Source organism: Colius striatus, chromosome 3 (genome assembly GCF_028858725.1).
Source record: "Colius striatus isolate bColStr4 chromosome 3, bColStr4.1.hap1, whole genome shotgun sequence".
NCBI lineage: Eukaryota > Metazoa > Chordata > Aves > Coliiformes > Coliidae > Colius > Colius striatus.
In genome coordinates, this window is record NC_084761.1 from 41,640,734 (window position 1) to 41,659,558 (window position 18,825).

Sequence of the window (18,825 nt, forward strand, 5' to 3'; positions counted from 1 at the left end):
AACACCCAAACTCTTGGCACAGAGAGAGAGTCAACAGCCCTAGAGAAGGCAACACTACACAGTGGGAGAAGAAAAGTAAAGAGGGGATGAAGCCATCAGTTCTGGCAGAGAGGCTAAGAATCTTCCAAAACCGAGAGTAAAGCCCAGGATAGAAAAAAATCACACTCAAAGACAGGTTGTTCTTGAATTTGCATGTACCCTATAAAAAGTCTGACCAAGATACTTTGCTGGAAATAAAACCTGAAGGCTTGAATTTATTCAATCAGTGAGCCTTAGTGTATTTTGTGTGTAGACATTAATATGACTTTGAAGGACCAAACTCAACTTCGCTACTTTTAGAAAGCCTAGACTGCTTAATGTGCATCCTAAGCAACACAGACACATTTTAGTTCCTGTTGGATCTGTTGGCAGAATGAACACCCTTCTGACCTGCAGAAAAAAACCCAAAGAATGAACAGTTTGAAGCGGATTTCTTTCTGAATATTATGCTGCTCTATACATGTTAAAAAAACCCCACATCAACAAATGAAAATTCCCAAGCCCTTCTGTGGCATAGCATTTGACACTTTAAAGGATTTTTCACACCTCAGAGCACATCTAGTTCCTTCACAGGCTGCTCTGGATGCAAAATAGATATACTGTGAATTAAGAGCTACTTAATAAATAATGGCATCATTATGGTGTAAACACCTGGCTGAAAAAAAATCAGTGTAATTTGCTGCACACTCAACCACAGAGACCTGACACAGTTTATTCAGCTCCTGCACTGCAGTTATTTCCTCCCTAGCTGCAAGTGAACTAATTTCAGTGGATGCCTGAACGCTGTCCCATCACATTCATTTGGGCTTACCATGAGATTTTGAAAGGAGTGAAGTAACCTTGGACAAAACACCACAAAGCATCCACAGTTCTCATTGATGGCATTAGTTTTAATTGGAATAACAAAGTGCTTTCCATAGGATTCATTTAATACAGAGTTTTAAAGAAAGATGTTTCGTCCCTTTCATATGGGCAATTTCTATGTGATGACTTTTTCAATACAGCGTTCTCCAAGTTTCTCCTACGTGTAGAGTTCCTTCCATGAACACTGTAGTTCAAACATTCATGCTTTTGGCTGAAGAGTCCATTCTTTAAAAAAACCCGCAGGTTTTGTAAAAAAAGCTCTCAGTATATTATGCTGACCAACAAAAATTACATCATTTGTCATTTAACACAGATTTAAGGGACATGATTCCTTCTTACAGTCCTACACACACATGCATAAAGGTGCTTTCAGCTCTATCAATAATAATAATAATGATATTAATACCTACCAATATACATAACACCACCAATTTTTATTACACAGACAACAGTGAAATTGTTTTGTTTTTTTTTTTTCCAAATTAAATTAATCTTCTGCTTTTTAGTGAGAGACACCCTTTGAACACTTAGTGCTTCCTCTTCCTTGGAACTACATCTGGATGGAAAGCAGAACACAGTGCAAGGACTGCTCACCCACCCCTTCCCGCACTTTTGGCACGTGTTTACGATGAGGTTTCTTTGGACACACATATTCATAATTTCACTGCATTCCATTTTTCACCCTTTATGTCTGATTCTATCTCAGCCCCTTTCTTTGCTTGACTCCTCTTTCTTTTCCTTTCCTATTAAGTGACAGGGATATGGTATAGCAATAGCACAAAATCAGAACAGCTGATTCAGTGCAAATTGTTATATACAATGGAATGTATGAAACCAAACCAGCAAGTGGTATTTTCCATGAAATACATTATTTTTCTTTCTTTATTATCACTCAACTTAACTCCATTAGGGGGGGCTCTCTTCAGGTTTTTAAAAACAAAACACTTCTATGAAGGACAAGACATAGTAAGTTACCCTTAAGAAAAAACCATATCAAACGGTCACCATAAACAATCTTAATCCAAAAGCTCCCTTTCCCTAGAGTATGTGTGTACAATCACCTAAAGAACAACTCAAATGATTTCATGAGTGAAAGTCATCAATAAACACACACTAAAAGGGTACATGCACATAAACAACATCCTCACTGAAACTGTCAGTCACACCCTTGGTTCACTGTTCCCCACTCCCATGTACAGAGCAAAATCATCACTTTAAGGAAATACTACGTGCCAGCTCACAGCACGGTGTCTTTACACAAGAGGACTACCGCAACAAGGATACCAGAGACACTTCTTCCTACAGGATGAAAGCAATTGGATTGTGGGAAGAAAGGAGAGAGATTTTTTTTTTCATTCAGCTACAATCACCTTTTGTAGTACAACCCTTGTACAGGAGAAGAGTATACATAAACGCACCATTATATCTATACAAGGATGCAAAGGTGTAAACAGATGTTCTGCTTTCTAAGGGACTTGAAACAAACCCAAAGTTTACCCCTAGGCACTTGGAAGTACAGAGCTCCTGCGTCTGAGCTGTGCTTGTACTTGCTGTTTGCTTTGGGACTTCTAGCTGCAAGTAATGAATTCCCCTGTCCAGGAACACCTTCTGTCATCAAACATACCAGCATAACTATTTAATTGTCATCTGAGCATACAGCTGAGCCTCAGTCCTGCTCCCTTACAGTCCTGCCAGGTCAGCAGAGCCTCTCGGATTCACAGTCAAGGTCATCTGAAGATCTTGAGAGAAGTCCTGGCTCCTCAAAAGATTCATTAGAAGAGAGACAAGCCTGCAGATGGCATTTAGGCACATAAAAACTTCAGAGGACCTGGGCCTTTGTTTACTGCCCTGAATAGTTATTTCACTGACAGTAAAGTCTGTTAAGGGCTGTGGCTAAGGGTCCTGGAGATAGAGTCCTGCAACCAGCATGATCCATGCAGGCATAAAATCAGCCTTGAGAATTCAGTTGCAAGACTGGGATCACTGAGAAGCTCCCTTTAACTTTGAAAGCCGCTGATACGACAGCATTTTCAACTGACCTATTCTTGATCTCTGCTAGTATAAAAATGTTTAGCAAAAAGGTCACTGCAAAAGTGAACATAGTTTTCTGTAAATTTCTCATCTTCTATTACATTTCTTTAAATAAATGTACAATTTCACGGTACAATAGATGAAGTCACTTTTGCTATTAAGTTTCTTACTAAAAGTAATGTACAGCAAGTATCAAATTGGTAGCCTATTTAGTCGAGATTCTGCCTCATTTTACAGTTTTTCTTTCAATAAGCACATTCAGCTTGAAAATATTAAAAACAGCCCTGGTGTGATTCCTGGGAGGCCAGAGGGAATTTTGCACCAACTCTTGAATGCATATATCCTGTTCTCCCATTTGTGTTGCGCCCATGACACACACCCACAGATTTTCATTGCACTGCGTGGAAATCAATCAGTTAAGATTACTATGTGGAATGACAACCTGATTTCAACTACATTCTTGCCTTGCCTGAGGAAATATGTCTGATTTGGTTACGTATGCAACGCTTCTCCCTGGTGTTGGGCCCATGCTGCAGCAAATCAGGGAAGCAGCAAGTCAGGGAAGCGTTAAGACATTTGCTAAGATCTCTATCTGGCTACCCAGAGGAAGCAGGCAGCATTCTAGCGCTGCTCTCCAACTCTGCAGCTGTAATTACCTACAAAGTCCATGAATTATCCAAATATTTATCTTCAGAAGGGCTAGGGGAAAGAGCAAGTATAAAAATAAAAAAAAAAAAAAAGAGAAAGAAAAATAGCAGCAGGAGCTGAGTACATTTCCAAACACAAGGTAGAGCTGCATAAGGCTATTTGGCCAACATAGGACTGTGATTCCTCCGAAACAACAGCTGAAGCCTTCCTTGTGTGAAGCTGCCAATATTAGTACAAAATCATTTTGCTGACATAGCTTGTTTCATGGGGTAAAGCTGATACTTTTGTGTTGGGCGGTTGTGTTCACCTTATGAACGTTTGCCATTGTTAAGTTTCTTAGCAAACCTCCCTTCTGCAGATTTAGCTTTTCACCAAAAACTAGCAAATGATGCAGATTCAGGGAACAACCAGCACAGCAGCATCTCCCCCTCCCGCAGTGAAACAGGACACTCACATCAAGTGTCCTCTTAAAAACAATCAGGAAATTTGCACTATACAAAGCAAGAACATTGGGAGAGGAGGAAGAACAAAAAGCCAATCCCTGGACTAAGGCCCCAAGAGTGCAGAAAACAGTTATTGGACTCAATTAAGTTACAAATATCTCCTTTGTCACCTTTCAAAGATGCAGTAGGGCAGTGCTTAAAATGCATAATTTTAGTCTCGCTCATCCAAACATTGGAAGTTCAGTGAAATGCAATTTGAAGCATTGCAGCTTTTGATATACCACCCGTTTGCTTAAACCCATAATCACACTGGCACGATGACAGTGTCAAAATACATAATCCGAACAGTGCCTTTAAAATTTTACTGTTGTACATAAATAATGACAAGGCACAAAACAGCAACCAGTCCAAGAGCTTGTAGGCCAAGAAACCAGAGCATAACCCAGAAGAATATAATTATTACAGGTTCTACTATCCGTTCTCCAAAGTACATCCTTGTGAAGCCTATTCGGAGAAGGCTTTTGTTTAGTTCACCAAAGAGAGTCCCCATCTTTTTGTAGTCGTCTATTACAGGTTCTGCAGTGTGGTTCCTCTGTTCTTGCTGGACCTGCAAACAGAAGACAGAGTTAGGAAATGTGTTGTACAATCAGTTCTTATTACTGTGATTCTGAACAGGTCTCAGCTGTTTCTATCTGAATGCGTAAAAAGAAGACACACATGCAATAAAGCTTCTCTCTCCTTAAATCAAGAAACTGAAAACGTTATGGAGCTGGTGACTTTGGTGCAACATTATGGATGACACTTGCTTGTCTGAACTTGAGACATGTGAAGCAACACTACAAACACATAACAGCCTGTCTCCCCTCTAGATGCCATTCACATGCCTTACTAGTCTGTGCAATGTGGATGTCAGGGCAAGCAAAACCGAATTATATGCCTGTAGCTTCAGGGATGGGATTTGACTGAAGTACATTTGTTATAAATTATTTCCAGAATGTCTTTGGAACCACAAGAACAAGCTATACAGTACTTTGCACCCAAACATAAGGAACTGAAGGGCTACTATCCACAAGTGGAAACAAGTTTGTACTCTTCCCCAAAAAGAAAAATGAGAGAAACACAGAGGAAGGCAGAAGCACGTCTTTAGAAGAAGATGGTATGTTTAAATGCCACTGCAGAAAACATATGACTATTTCAATATGTAAATTATAACTTCATTAGAGCTTGAAATCCCACCTCTCCTTACTCAGTTGCCCAAAGATTGTCTGCACAAAACCTTATTGCCTGGAATTTGGGTATGACAGGGTGAACATGCTTTCGAGATGACAAACATGAGTTTTCTATTCCTTCCATTAGGCAGCAACAAAAACACAGGCAGCAAGTACTCATCAATATTTCAGTCAACTGATCAATAGGTCCAACAAATTGCCTGCAAAGTCTATGTGCAATTAGTCTCCTGGATTCAAAGCAAACACATATCTTTAGTTCTGTCTTCAAGGATGCAAGCTATTCTGTGCTGCTGGTTACAAAGCATGGTCTCAGTAGAGAAAGTGAAATCTCCTTCCTCCCACAGCAGTGCCAGGCATTAGAGAGCAAGAATAACAGCATTTCCCATTGCCACAGAAAAACATCCTGTAAAGACCAAGGAAGAGAATATTTGTTTTTTCTAGGCCAGACTTTAGGCCACAATGCAGAACCTTCTGACTGAATGCAGGTTGGGTAAAGCACCACTGCTGCTACTGGAAAACATATCAAACCCAACAAAACCTCTACAGTCATTCACCTGTGTGTGATTTTTGTGGGGCATTTTGTGTCATTTTGAGATTTTATTATTTGCTTATTCATAAATATTTTTGTTTAATCTTCAGTTTAATCCCAGAAAGTGAGTGGAGCAGGAAGCCTAAACAGTAATGAATACTGTGTTCAATTTTTTTTTGCTGCATTGCAAAAGACCCTGAATGCAAGAACCACAGTACTGGAGGCTATATACTGACAGCCACAGTCACACCTTAGCCTGCTTCCTAGGTCATTTTCTCCCATTCACTGGATATGGAAACCCCAGTTTTCAGCATTTTTGCTTTAGCTGTGCTTTAGTCAATTCAAATAAATGTTGACTTCTCATTAATTCCAATGTTTCACCATCAGTCTCTTCAAGAAAGGCAGTCTGCTGTGAGCCCTTGCAGACCCAGCAGGGAAGGAGGCTTGTCAGTTTGGGAACGCAACGTTGTTATTACAGGAATTCTTACACCTCAATTCCCAAAGAGCAGAGAGAAACACACAAGCCATCAGCCCAAGTGGTATGTTGATCACAACAATTAGGGAAAATAGAAAGGACATGTTGGGAAAGAAAAATACATTTATCTGCTTCCTGCTTGCAGAAGCCACAGGGACCACGTGCCTACGGGATGTTGCTGGAGGGGATCAGAGTACAGTTCGCACCAAGTGGCACAGAGATCACTTCTGAGAGAAGGAGTTAACGTGTGTGGGAGAAATCACTACACATTCTAGCAGAATAGCTTAGGCTTTGAGCCAGCAGCCAATGCAGCCAGGAGATGGAAACCAAATCACTTCTTTGCCTCTGGATTATTAATGACACTCAGCATGTCCTGGAAGCCTTTGCCTAGAGTAACTGGACTGGCAAGAAGGCTGCCAGCAGGCACATGTCCATGAGCTCCAACTCATTGGGCCACCCAAGCACCATTAACTGTACATATCCACAGCAACGACATCTCTTCTGGTATGAGATGGCTGTTAAGACACGGGCCCTCCTTAGCAGCCCCACTGTGCTTTGACAAGAGCAAGAAGTTGCACGCAGTCTCTTAAGCAGAGTAGAGAGTAAATTCCACCTTATTTAGGTCCAGGTCTTTTAAATTTTTTCTTTATTTTAAGCCAAACTTTATCTCACCCTCTCCTTCTCAAACAAAGGCAGATTCAAGAATATCTAAAGCAGCTCATGCCTAGAAGTTTGCTTTGTCAGAGACTAACAAGTGGTGTTTAATTACAAAGTGTCAAGTTCTTTTTCCAAATATTTTCAACAGCTTATAAACCCTTTCAAAATGATCATGGAAATTCTCAAGATCTCAAAATCTGCTTCAGATAACTCAGGCTGAATGTATTTTGCTTCAGGCGACTCAGCAAAATCCAAGTTCAGCCATAAAATGCAGACAGCATATTGCATAATACTTGACAAGCTGGACAAATAGTTTCTTCAGATGTGTAGCTAAAATAGAATCCTTAAGGCAAACACCAGTAATGTTACAATACCCTAAAGTGCTGAAAATTTTTAAATAAGCTTTAACATTGCAGCTAGAGGTTATCTCACTGATAGTAAAATTGCATACAGATTGCATACGTGCCAATAGCTCTTAGTCCATACCCTTAGAACTAAATATTTCTCTTTCTTCCCCAAAAGTACTTTTCTAAACATTTTTAGAAATTGTCTGTGCTCAGCAAGCACACAGTTCCTAGCTGACTCTTAATTTCCGTAGGACTATTTTCATACCAAATCTTCCTGAATCAGCCTGAAGCTATACAGACACCATGTACCCATTCTGAGCAGCACATGCCCTCTCCCCTAACAGAGATTTCTCACTTAAAAGAATGTTTCCATTTCAAAATTGCTAGTTTTAAAAATTATTAACCCAGCCTTAGCTTCATAATTTTTAAGAATTTTTTGTGTATCAGGAAAGTACTTTTTTACCACTAGTCCCAGAGAAGACATGCTTCTAAAGCCTTTACAGCAGCTCTTCCTCTCACAGCTAACATGTGCTATCAGGGGGCACTCCCAGACTTTGTTTGCCACAGTGTAGGAGGGAATGTGAGAGACGTCTGCTTCATCCTTGCTCTTTCAATGAGACAGGAGTGATGAAGAAATTCAGAGTGGCTGGGGCAGCAGAAGTGCAGCCAGAGATCTGGATGGATGCATATACGCTCAAAATACGTCCTGAAAAGAGAATCTCCTGCCTCAGAAGGCCCAAAGGCTAGATGGTTGCAGAATTAGCATGAAGACAGCAAAAAACTGTGGTAACTGGTAAAAAGGTAAAGGTGGCAGGGGAAGACTAAGACCACTTACTCAATTCATAGACCAAAAAAGACTTGCCACTTGCTTCCCTCTCCCTCTGATGTAAGGAGTATCAGTGCTAATTTACATGGCAAGCGAGGATGATTTAAATATAACTAACCAAGAGCATAAAGAATGGTAATTACTAATAAACAGATGCAAATTTAGGTGGGGTTTTTCCAAACAAGTAACAGGATAAATATGTGAAAGTACTTTTGTGTAGTGTGCTAGTTTTGTGGAATTACCACCTAGCACCTATCTCTGCACAAATATGAAATAAAGCAGTACCTGGGCTGTAGACTAGCTTATTGCACACCAGGTATTGAACCCTGCTTAAGCAAAAAAACCCCAGTAATTTTATTTCAGACTTACTAGGATCATCAATGCCCTTAAAGCAAATTACATGTACAGACTCCTTTATACAAACCTACTACCACTCTATGTGACTTCATTGTCTCAATTCCCTTTTAATTTGATATTCTTTAAATACTTTCATGTAGTGCAATAATTTTTCTTTCATTTAAAAAGTATTTCATAGAATTGTAGGATAGTTTGGGTTGGAAGGGACTTTAAAGGCCATCTAGTCCAACCCCCTTCAATGAGCAGGGACATAGTAAACTAGATCATGTTGCTCAGAGCCCCATCCAGCCTGGCCTTGAATGGTTCCAGGGATGGAGCAGCCACAGCCTCTCTGGGCAACGTGTTCCAGTGCCTCATTATCACCACTGTAAAAAATTTCTTCCTTGTATCTAGTCTGAATCTCCTCTATTTTAGTTTACAGCCATTACCTCTTGTGCTTTCACAACAGGTGCTGCTAAAAAGTCTACTCCCATCCTTCCTATCGTCCCCCTTTAAGGCTGCAAATAAGGTCTCCCCAGAGCCTTCTCTTATCCAGGCTGAACAGTCCCAACTCTCTCAGCCTGTCCTCACAGAAGAGGAGCTCCAGCCCTCTGATCATCTTTGTGGCCCTCCTCTGATCCCACTCCAACAGCTCCGTGCCTTTCCTGTGCTGAGGACTTCAGAGCTGGACTCATGCTCCATTTCATATTTGGGTTTTATTTCTTACTTTAAATTATTTAAAATTAGAGTTATCATATGGAATAGAAGGGGAAGTGTCTAATCTGTCCCATTGCTCAGTACATATGCACAATGTTCTTCACAAGCCTACTGCTGTAGTTCCCATTAAGCATCCAATTTTCTCTTGTCTTTTCAGATGGTCTTATAAAATTTTCCTCCCTATACAACATGTCATATTTTCATCAGCAAAGCTGTTGCCTGCTGCCTCCCACTGTTTACTGGCACAAAGTCTGAACCCGAAGAGCCAAACTCTGGAAAACTTTACTAAAGAATCTTTGTAATATGGAAACTTTGTTAACAAATTGATCTAGCTGATTTGCCAAACGGCTTATTGCTTTGATGCTTTCAGGAGAACCACAACGTGCCTTCTCAGATGCAGGGTGCCATAAAAAGGGTTTTTTTTTTCAGAATGAAAGTCTCCAAGGAGATTGCACAGAAGACAACAAGTGCAAGTCCTGTCCACTCCCAGCATAGCTGCTACTCCTACATCCCTGAAGTGCTTCTGGAAAAAAACCCAAATCTCCCATGTAATTGAATGTTTTCCTGGACTAGCTTTAAAACAGAGAAGGTAAAGTCAACTCAGCCTACTGAACCCAACAAACATCCGGCTGTGGCTTCACTAGTTATGTCTGTCATCAACATAATACACAAAATGATGTGTGTTCTGACCACTAACTACCCTTACTTATTCACCACATTCACTCAAACTCACTGCTGCCTAAACTCAGGGAAGCCTAAGTAAGTCACGAGCAAGGCTATTCCACACTAGTCAGACAGCAGGAACCTTTTCTTGCTTCCCTCCTTCCCATCAAGAGTGAAATAATTGGATGAAGATCAACAGCCTTCATTCTGTGGTAGAGGGGAGTAAATGAACATAAATGACTGGTTCCACCTAAAGATGGTGGATGTTTTATTAAAAAAAAAAAAAAAAATCTATTTAAACACTCTGAAGGTAAAACTTCCTTCGAAACAAACCAAGTAACATTGCTCTCCCTATTTTTCATGACTATCAAATTGAAGAAATCCCAACAGTTGCCTGTTGCTCTGACAACTTGAGCATGGGGTGGGAATTCTTCAACTTGACTACAGCACCAAGCTGAGTACAAGTCTATCAGTTTCTCTTTTCTTGCATTAACTGCCCAAAAAGGCATTACACAAACTTGAACTCCAGCAATGGAGGAGAAGAATCCAGTGGACTGGGAAAATAACTGCTCTCCATGTAAAAGCTTGTGATTTTACAGCTGAAAAGATGCTGCCCGGCAAAAAACGTAAAGAGAGAAGGGAGCAGGAAAAAGGTATCCACAAACTTTATCTCCAATAAAGACAAGCAGCAGCACCTCCAAACCGTTTGTAACATGCCTCAGATCACAATGGGTCACATTTACATTTCATTTTTTACATAAAAAAAAATGAAAAAGATGGTATATTTATGATAATTATTTCCACATCAGGTAGAAAAGAAATCCTTTTTGAGCTTAGTAGAAAATAATGTATTTAATGACATTTAAACAAGATGTTAAAAAGAAAACAGTGTAACAAATGAAACCAGGGATATCACATTTATATACCTACCCATAGATTTTCCCTTTTTCACAAGTAAAAAGTTTCCTCTGCAGTATTTAACTGCTTACTATCTATCTTACTCCAGTTATGGTTATTTTTGCTCCAGGGAACAGGTGGTGTGTCTGACAGCTGAAGCCCATAGTCACTTAAATGTCAAAAAAGCCACTGAGATGTGACTTTAAGAATATGCTTACTTACTGTAAAACATTCCTATATTTTGAAAGCTGGAACAGTAATGTTCAGAAGAGAGGGCCTCACAAAGTCATATCTTTTTAGACGATGCAAACTGAAACTGAAAATACTTCAAGCTCTGTCTTACAGAAAAGTATGAAAAGAAAGTAAACAGATGACAGAGACCACCATGGAAAAAACCACAAGTCCTCTGCCCTCCAAAATAAAAGATCAGCTTCTGTTGGGTGCAGACAGGGACACACACCAGCCAGGACACAGCTAAAGACATTTGATAGTTATGATACACAGCAATGTAAGTCCCAGGGAAATTAATTACCTGATCTTGTTTGCACTCAGTCATCTGACCATCCCATGTACTGCCACAGACAGGCTTTGGAGATGTGCAGCAAATGGCAAGTTCCCAGGTTGTGGCCTCCTCTTTCACCAAACCACAGCCTCACCCAACTGCAGGACACCAGTATGAAAGCCTGTGATGCACAGGTTGGCCGGACACAGGCTGCCTCTTACACTTCCACATAGGCAAATCAGACAGTTTTGTAGTAATGAGTAACGCCTGGCACGGGACCAGGATGTCACCCTGCTTTGTCACACTTCAAAAGATTTCTTATGTTTAATTAAAAGAAAGTGAAATTTGCCCCAAGAGAGCAAATAATTTTATTGGAAATGTTTCTGGTTTGCCTTCTCTTCTACTGTAGCAGGAAGAGAACAGTATCCCCTCCTACCCTTTACTAGCATGAAACTGAGGAACAGTATTTGACCTCATAAACATAAGCAGTAAAGAGATCTTGATATTCAGTCAATAGACCATTAAGACAACAAAATGTATTTCAATTGTCTGGAGAAAAAAACTCAAACAAGTTCATTTCTCTAGGCTAATTTTAAACTGATATTTAAATACGAAATGATTAATAGATAAGGAAATGAGAAAGAAATCATGTCTCATTTCCAGGTGAAAACCAAGACAAACTAGGTTTAATTTGTTCCACTGGGGGAAAAAAAAGTAAAAAAGCAAATGTAAGAAAACTAGAAAAATTAGTATCGATGGTACTTTACTGCAACAGCTACCATCATACCAATGAAAGTGGCATACTCAGAGGGAGTTTAAATAAAAAACTGCAAAATAAAGACTGGGTTAACATTCATTTCACAGAAAGAATCTAGACAACATTTATAAAACAGAAACAAGATGTTTCTATAGTAACAAGCAACAACATAAGAAAAGCAACTGCACTGGATTCCCTTCAGTCAGCTTTCACAGTAACTCAAGTTTAGGATCGATAGTTGCTAGAACAAACTTTGAAACACTAGGAGTGGTTTTGTGTTAAGAAGATGAAAAGTCTTTTTGAAATACTGAACTCGTGCATGCGCTGAGAAGGCTTCAAGAGCAAAAGAGGTTTCCCTCTGTAAACTATGTCTGAGTATCCTAATTTCAGGAATACACCTCCCCACTGATATGGCACCAGCTGAGTGTCACAGACAAGAACCCAGCACAAGAAGGTGTGAGGGAGAAGAATCCTGCTTGCCCCCATGTTAGGATCTGCTGCCTCTTTCCCTCATTTTAGGCTGCTGTTAACACTCTTACTTATATTCCAATTACTGCCCCTGTAACATGATCCTATCCATGCTTCAATTTTACACAGAAACTAGATCAAAAGCAACTTCTAATCCATCTTGTCTCTACACATGAAACACTTAATTTGCATGGGATTTTGTTTCTCAAGGTTCCCCCACTAAAATCTGTCAGCTTGACCCAATGTGCCCTTGTGGCCAAAAAGGCCAATGGCATCCTGGAGTGGATCAAGAGTGGGCAGCAGGTTGAGGGAAGTTCTCCTCCCCCTCTACTCTGTCCTGGTGAGGCCTCATCTGGAGTCCTGTGTCCAGTTCTGGGCTCCCCAGTTCAAGAGGGACAGAGAAGTGCTGGTGAGTCCAGTGTAGGGCCACCAAGATGATCAGGGGACTGGAGCATCTTCCTTAAGAAGGATCTGGAACCGTTCAGCTTGGAGGAGACTGAGGCAGGATCTCATTAATACAAGTATTTAAAAGGTGCATGTCAAGAGGATGGAGTGGTACTTCTTTCTGTAGTGTCCAGTGACACTGGGTAATGGAAAAAACCTGGAACACAAGAAGTTCCACTTACACATGAGAAAAAACTTCTTTCCTGTGAGGGTGAGGGAGCTCTGGCACAGGCTGCCCAGAGAGGGTGTGGAGTCTCCTCTGAAGGTTTCAAAACCCGCCTGGACACGTTCCTGTGTGACTTGATCTAGGTGGACCTGCTTCTGCCTGGAGAAGAGAAGACTAAGGGGAGACCTTATCAATGCTTATAAATACCTAAAGGGTGGGTGTCAAGAGGATGGAGTGAGTCTTTTTTTCTGCAGTGCCGAGTGACAGGACAAGAGGTAAGGGGTACACGCTGGAATGCAAGAAGTTCCACTTGAACATGAGGAGGAACTTCTTTGCCGTCGGTGTGAGTGAGCACTGGCACAGGCTGCCCAGGGAGGGCGTGGAGTCTCCTTCTCTGGAGGTTTTCAAAACCCGCTCGGGTGCATTCCTGTGCGACCTGACCTATGTGGACCTGCTTGAGCAGGGGGTCAGAGGACTAAATGATCTCGAGAGGTCCCTTCCAACTCCTGCCATTCTGTGATTCTGTCACTCAGCAGAAGGCTCGCAACCCACTACGTTCAGCATGGCATCAATGCACTGGCTTGCTGAAAATCAGTAACTGTTAATTTTGCCTTCAGGGAAAATCACTTTCCATTTGCTTCCATCTCTAGAACACTTTTTCCTCAAAAAAGCAGGACCTTCACATTACTTAAGCAGAGTATGCTACCTTGTCTATGTAGGTGTTACAGGTCCTCAGAAAAAGCCTCAGAAAACCACAAGTGCTTTTTAGAAAGTTGTTATCATTTATTATTTTTTAGCTATGAACCTTTGCAGTAGAGTTAAATTATTTGTAGAGTCAGAACAAATTTGCAATTAAGCTCCCTCTGTCAGGTATTACAATTTTCAGTTTGGAAACAAATCCCAACAACTGCAAGCAGAAGAAACCTACAATTTTCAGATTATCTCAGTCTGGAATAAATTAGAAATAGTTTTCTAGCCTTAGGCACCAGAGTTTCCACACATAAAAGTTTACTTTAAAACTTCCTTGGCCTCTCCTGAGTTATGACTGAAATGATACTCTTCCAGGTAACACAACACACATCCCTCCTATATTCCAATGAACAAGGAGACATTTACATGAGGTATACCACAAGGCTGTTGATATTATCCTTTAGTTTTGTTTCTGCTCACTCTTTCCATATTGGAAAGAAAACACTATTTCCAGAAGTACTCCTGGAAATCTATTCAAAAAGGTCAGGATTTGAACTTGAACACATATCTCCTGAACACAATTCTCAACGGGAAACACCAAAAGCCTTTTGTAATGGCTCCTCTAAATCTGAACACACCTACTAGAAGATAAAATACTCAAATTGCAGAGATAAAACACTGTTCAAAATAATAATAAAACATCCCAAGAGGTTATGAACTCAAGTTAATGCAAAGGTGATTGTGTAAGCTAATTTCGCTGCTTGTGAACACACCTACCACATTTAAACTCTGAGTTCAGACATTTTCTAGGAGAAGTGCTGGTTTTAGCTCAGCTGTCAGGCAGTGCTTTGGCTTTTATCTATCTAAACTGGAACAAGGTGGAGATCCCGGTCCCACTTAAGCAAGTGGGAATTTTGCCATTGCCTCCAACTTAGAATTATGAGAGCTATTACTGCCCAGGCAGACAATTTTCAGTATAGGTCAGTACAGTGCCAAAGCTTTCAAGAAACCCGTCTGATGCCAAGCTGTGCTACAGTAAAGTTCCCACGGACAAAGCAGTTGTTGTGTCTCCTGCTAACACCTCCCCATGCCCTACTGTAATGCAGTACTTTTGCCCCACTTTTTATTATTACACACTCACACACATTCCATCTTTCCATACTTATTTTGTGGTTTAATTTATAGATGTTGATGAGATTTAAATCACAATAATATGACAAAGGCTAACCTATTTCAGAAAGTGGGTTAGAGAAGGAAATGTGAGGCCTAAACTCCAGGAATGTTGAGAATACAGGACAACCTGTGCATCTGACTAATAACTATCAACAGTTAGGGAAAAATTGTGAACTTTCAGGGTGAAGCGGCAATGTACTCCCACGGCTTTCAGGAGCAGACAAATCTTTTGATGTCTTCACATACCACCTGTGAACACCAGCAATACAATGCAGGAGAGGTGAAAGGAACTACCCAGGTTCTGAAGCACTTTGAAGACTAAAGTAACCTTAATTATTCTTGTATTTGCACGCAGATGCACAAAGGACATAAATCTTATTATCATCCAGCTCAGCTTTTAAATCTACTTACTGAAGTAGGTAATTCTACAGTCTACTGCAATAATGAATTCCAAACGCTATGTATAACATTTTATAACACATCCTTCTATTCTTTTAAAAAGATACCTGTCAGTAATTTCATTAAACACATTCTTGCTGACATAATAATAAGTTTCAATAGAAAAGTAAGGCCAGAGAGTTTGGCATCAAATAAGTAATTTCCTACAGATTACTCACTTAAAAAAATATTGAAGGGTATACACGTTATTATTTAGTTCCTGCTTGCCAGGAAAGTATTCTTTAGCTTTATGTTTCTAGGTACGACCTTAGACAAACAAAGTTTATTTTGGATGAGTTGGGAAAAAAACCAAATCATACTCAGACTACCAGTGCCAGAACCCCACCTAAAAAAAACCTCTCAAAGGCAGCCAAAGGATTTGCCCTCATGCAGACTTCTCTCAGCTGGTGTAAAGTAAGAATTTACACCACTGTCAAAACAGATTGTGATTCATCTGTTTTGCACAGCATGTAACACTAAGGTGGTGGTGTGCACTTTTTTGTGTCAGGAGAAAACAGGAAACAGAAAGAGACAAACTGAGGACCTGCAGTTACATTAAGAGTGCAAACACCCTCAGCAAACACAGTACTGGTGCCAGGCCTCCACCAAGAACTCCAGGTGAGTATCCAGACTGGAAACAGAGTTCCTGCCTATGGAAATGGCCCCTCCATGAGAGCAGGAAGGGCAAGGGGAACTGATTATTTTTGAGAGAAATCTGGACACATTAATGAATCAAAAAAAAAGTGACAACATGTGACTAGGATTGATGACCCAGGAGCCACTCCAAATTAAGCTATATGTTTATGCTTCTCCTGAGTGAGAGAATCTGGCACTTTCTGTCAAACTTTGCAGTCAGTGTATGTACTGCTAATTCCTCACTGAGCTTTAGTCTTCCTTATACGTAAACATAAAATCAAATAATCAAATTATGGTTGTTTCTTCAGTTATTTTATACCACATTCACATTATTTGTGTATATTAAAGGCAACTTACATTCTGTACTTCCAAATCTGGTTATTATTTGTCCAGCTACTGGCACCTCAGTATGCAGAGAAAAAATACTCCATGCTATGACAGTGAAACACTTCCAGTAAAGAGGAAGGAGTTTTGTCTTTCTGCCTCACAGCCTAAACAGAATTTCTGCCTTGCTGTCCAAATGTAACTTGGCAGAAAGGGGCACAATCGCTACCACTGCCTGAGAAATGTGGGAAGGGTGTCTCAACCAAGCGTGCCTGTGGCCAACCATGCAGTACCTTTACCAACTTCAAGTGTGCCTAGGTAACACTGGAAAGCAGTTCTCCAGCCTACACCACATCCTGAAACCACAACATAGCGCTCATCACTAAGAGAGAAGCAGCAGTAATGGGCAGTGACCTCCCTCCTTAGGAAAGCCTTAAAACTGATAATAGTAACATCCGAGATGACCTGATGCAACTTTTTAACTTCTCTTTTACAGGATGGACAGTAGAGAGAACCAGCAAGCTGTTCTGACTCTCCTCCTGCGATATCCTGCGGAAAGGCTTGGAGACAGAGAGTGGAACTGCTGCACTTCTTCTGGTATATCTGGCCTTACCCTGCATTCAGTTAAGTGCCTTACTCTGCCCCATTTTCCTAGAGAAAGGACCAAGCGAGATGCATTGACTCATGTAAATGGTCACAGAGTCAATTCTCAAATAGCAGCAACTTTCAGAAGTGGCCTTCTTTTAGCTGTAACCTCAGGCAAGTACCACCAGACACTTTCAAACACTAAACTATTCTAGTTGTGAAAGTTGCTCATGGTTGAGCAACATCTTAGGAGAATTTTCAACAAAAATGATTAACAAACAAAACTGCCTATAAATTACTTTGGGATGTACTCCAGCAGGTCAGTTTGCCCCTGTACAACTATCAGTGCTAGTGCATGTCTCTTAGCTGATTAAGGCGTTCATACATTTAAGTATTGAAGATGAAAAAGGTTGTGTTCTTTTCTTTTTTTGCTTTAAATCAAAGAGTAGAAAAGATGCATTAACCCTGCCTTTGTCTAAGGAGCCGGACAACGCGCTGTCCATAAAACAGAGTGCGTGGAAAGCCATTTCACAATTAACAATAGGGAAACGTACACGGCTCCTTTCTTTTCCTAAGCGAGAAGCCGGCTTCCACCCACCATGCCGTAAAAACGCGTACCCCGAAGTAAGCAGCCAAGTCCAGAACACACACACAAGAGAGCTGATGTTTTTCTCCAATTACAATCCATTCGATCTCACAAGTGATAAAGAGATGGAAAGCTTCAAGCGAACATGCCCAAACCTTTGAAAGACTGAGAGATTAACTATTGCAGAATTCGAGGAATGGCAACGGCACTCCAATCATTCCCAGCGAGATGTTCACACGTGGGTGCCATGCAGGGACCTCTTTCAACGTGGACTGAGGGTCTCGGAGGGAAGAATGAGGCGTGGCCAGGCGGGTACGCGGAGGGGCCGATACGCCACCATCACGCAGGGGCAGCCCCACGCAGCTCGTATGGGTTGCATAAGCCCCGCCGCAATGGAGCTCAAACAGCGTGGGGAGCGATGGAGGGGCGGGGAGCGACGGAGAGACGGGCCGGGATGCCGGGGGCCTCCCCGGAGCACCCATGAAATCGCGACCCACCTGCTCCTCCGGGTGCCGGCGGTGCTGGTCGGGCGCTCGGCATTCCCCGAGCGGCGGTGGCGGTGATGATGACGGTCGTAGAAGCTCTGCCGCCGAGCCCATGGCTGCTCCGCGCCTAAGCGAGGCCACACGCTACCCGCCGCGGCCGCCGGGCGCGACAGGACGGGACGGGGCGGGACGGGGCGGGGCGGGGCGGGACGGGGCGGGGCGGGGCGGAACAGGCCCGTCACGGGGTGGCCGGCAGCGGCGGGAGAGTGGCTCTGCGGGGAGGCCGGCAGCGGGGCGGCCCCTGGCGGCAGGAAAGGGAGCGCCTGAGTCCCGCCTCAAGGGAGGGCCGCTGGCTGCTACGGAAAAAAACCGAAACAAACCTCACCCCGGCAACCCGCTTTCCCAAGCTTTTGTAAAAACCAGGAAATAGGCTATACGTGTTAATAAAGCGTTACGTTTAGCACGGCTCCTTTTCGGTGTATCTCCGGGGAGGCAGGCCTGGCTGGCACCTTTTCCTGCTCTTTCATTAGAGAAAGTGCCAGCCTGGCTCTTACTGAAGGTGTCCAACCCTTGTCCTCTTCATAACAAACCTACGCAAGTGAGGAAGAAGGAAATGCAACAGCAAACCCCGACGATAAGACCGACTTAGTGTCCAGCAGAACTCGGGAGAACATGGAGGGCAGGAACATTACTGTTGTTTGTGCCACCGCACAGGGTTGTGCCTAGCTCCTGCTCCCTGCAGTTGGATGCCATGGGACCTTTGTGGGGAGAGGCCTCACTTCTGTCAGGCCTGCACGTGTGATCAAATGCGGGCCACCGGGTTCTGTTTTATTTTCACAGGCAATTAGGGAAGGTGCTAACAGGTTGCCT

The 18,825-nt window shown here is 41.9% G+C and overlaps 1 protein-coding gene across 1 annotated transcript; it reads right to left on the reverse strand.

The window, feature by feature from the left end:
* Positions 1-908: 908 nt before the first annotated feature.
* FAM241A (family with sequence similarity 241 member A) lies at positions 909-18,126 on the reverse strand. Its single transcript, XM_061992756.1, has 2 exons — positions 17,968-18,126; positions 909-4,632 (listed from the first exon to the last, which is right to left on the reverse strand). Exons 1-2 carry the CDS (start codon positions 18,067-18,069, stop codon positions 4,387-4,389), a joined length of 348 nt encoding a protein of 115 aa, XP_061848740.1. The 5' UTR covers positions 18,070-18,126; the 3' UTR covers positions 909-4,386.
* Between the last annotated feature and the right edge of the window lie 699 nt (positions 18,127-18,825).

Bases quoted from the DNA above. Each gene is read 5' to 3' on its own strand.
- FAM241A (XM_061992756.1), bottom strand. From the start codon at position 18,069: ATGGGCTCGGCGGCAGAGCTTCTACGACCGTCATCATCACCGCCACCG. The intron at 4,633-17,967 runs GTGGGTCGCGAT...TTCTGTTTGCAG, and splicing joins GCCGGCACCCGGAGGAGCAG to GTCCAGCAAGAACAGAGGAA.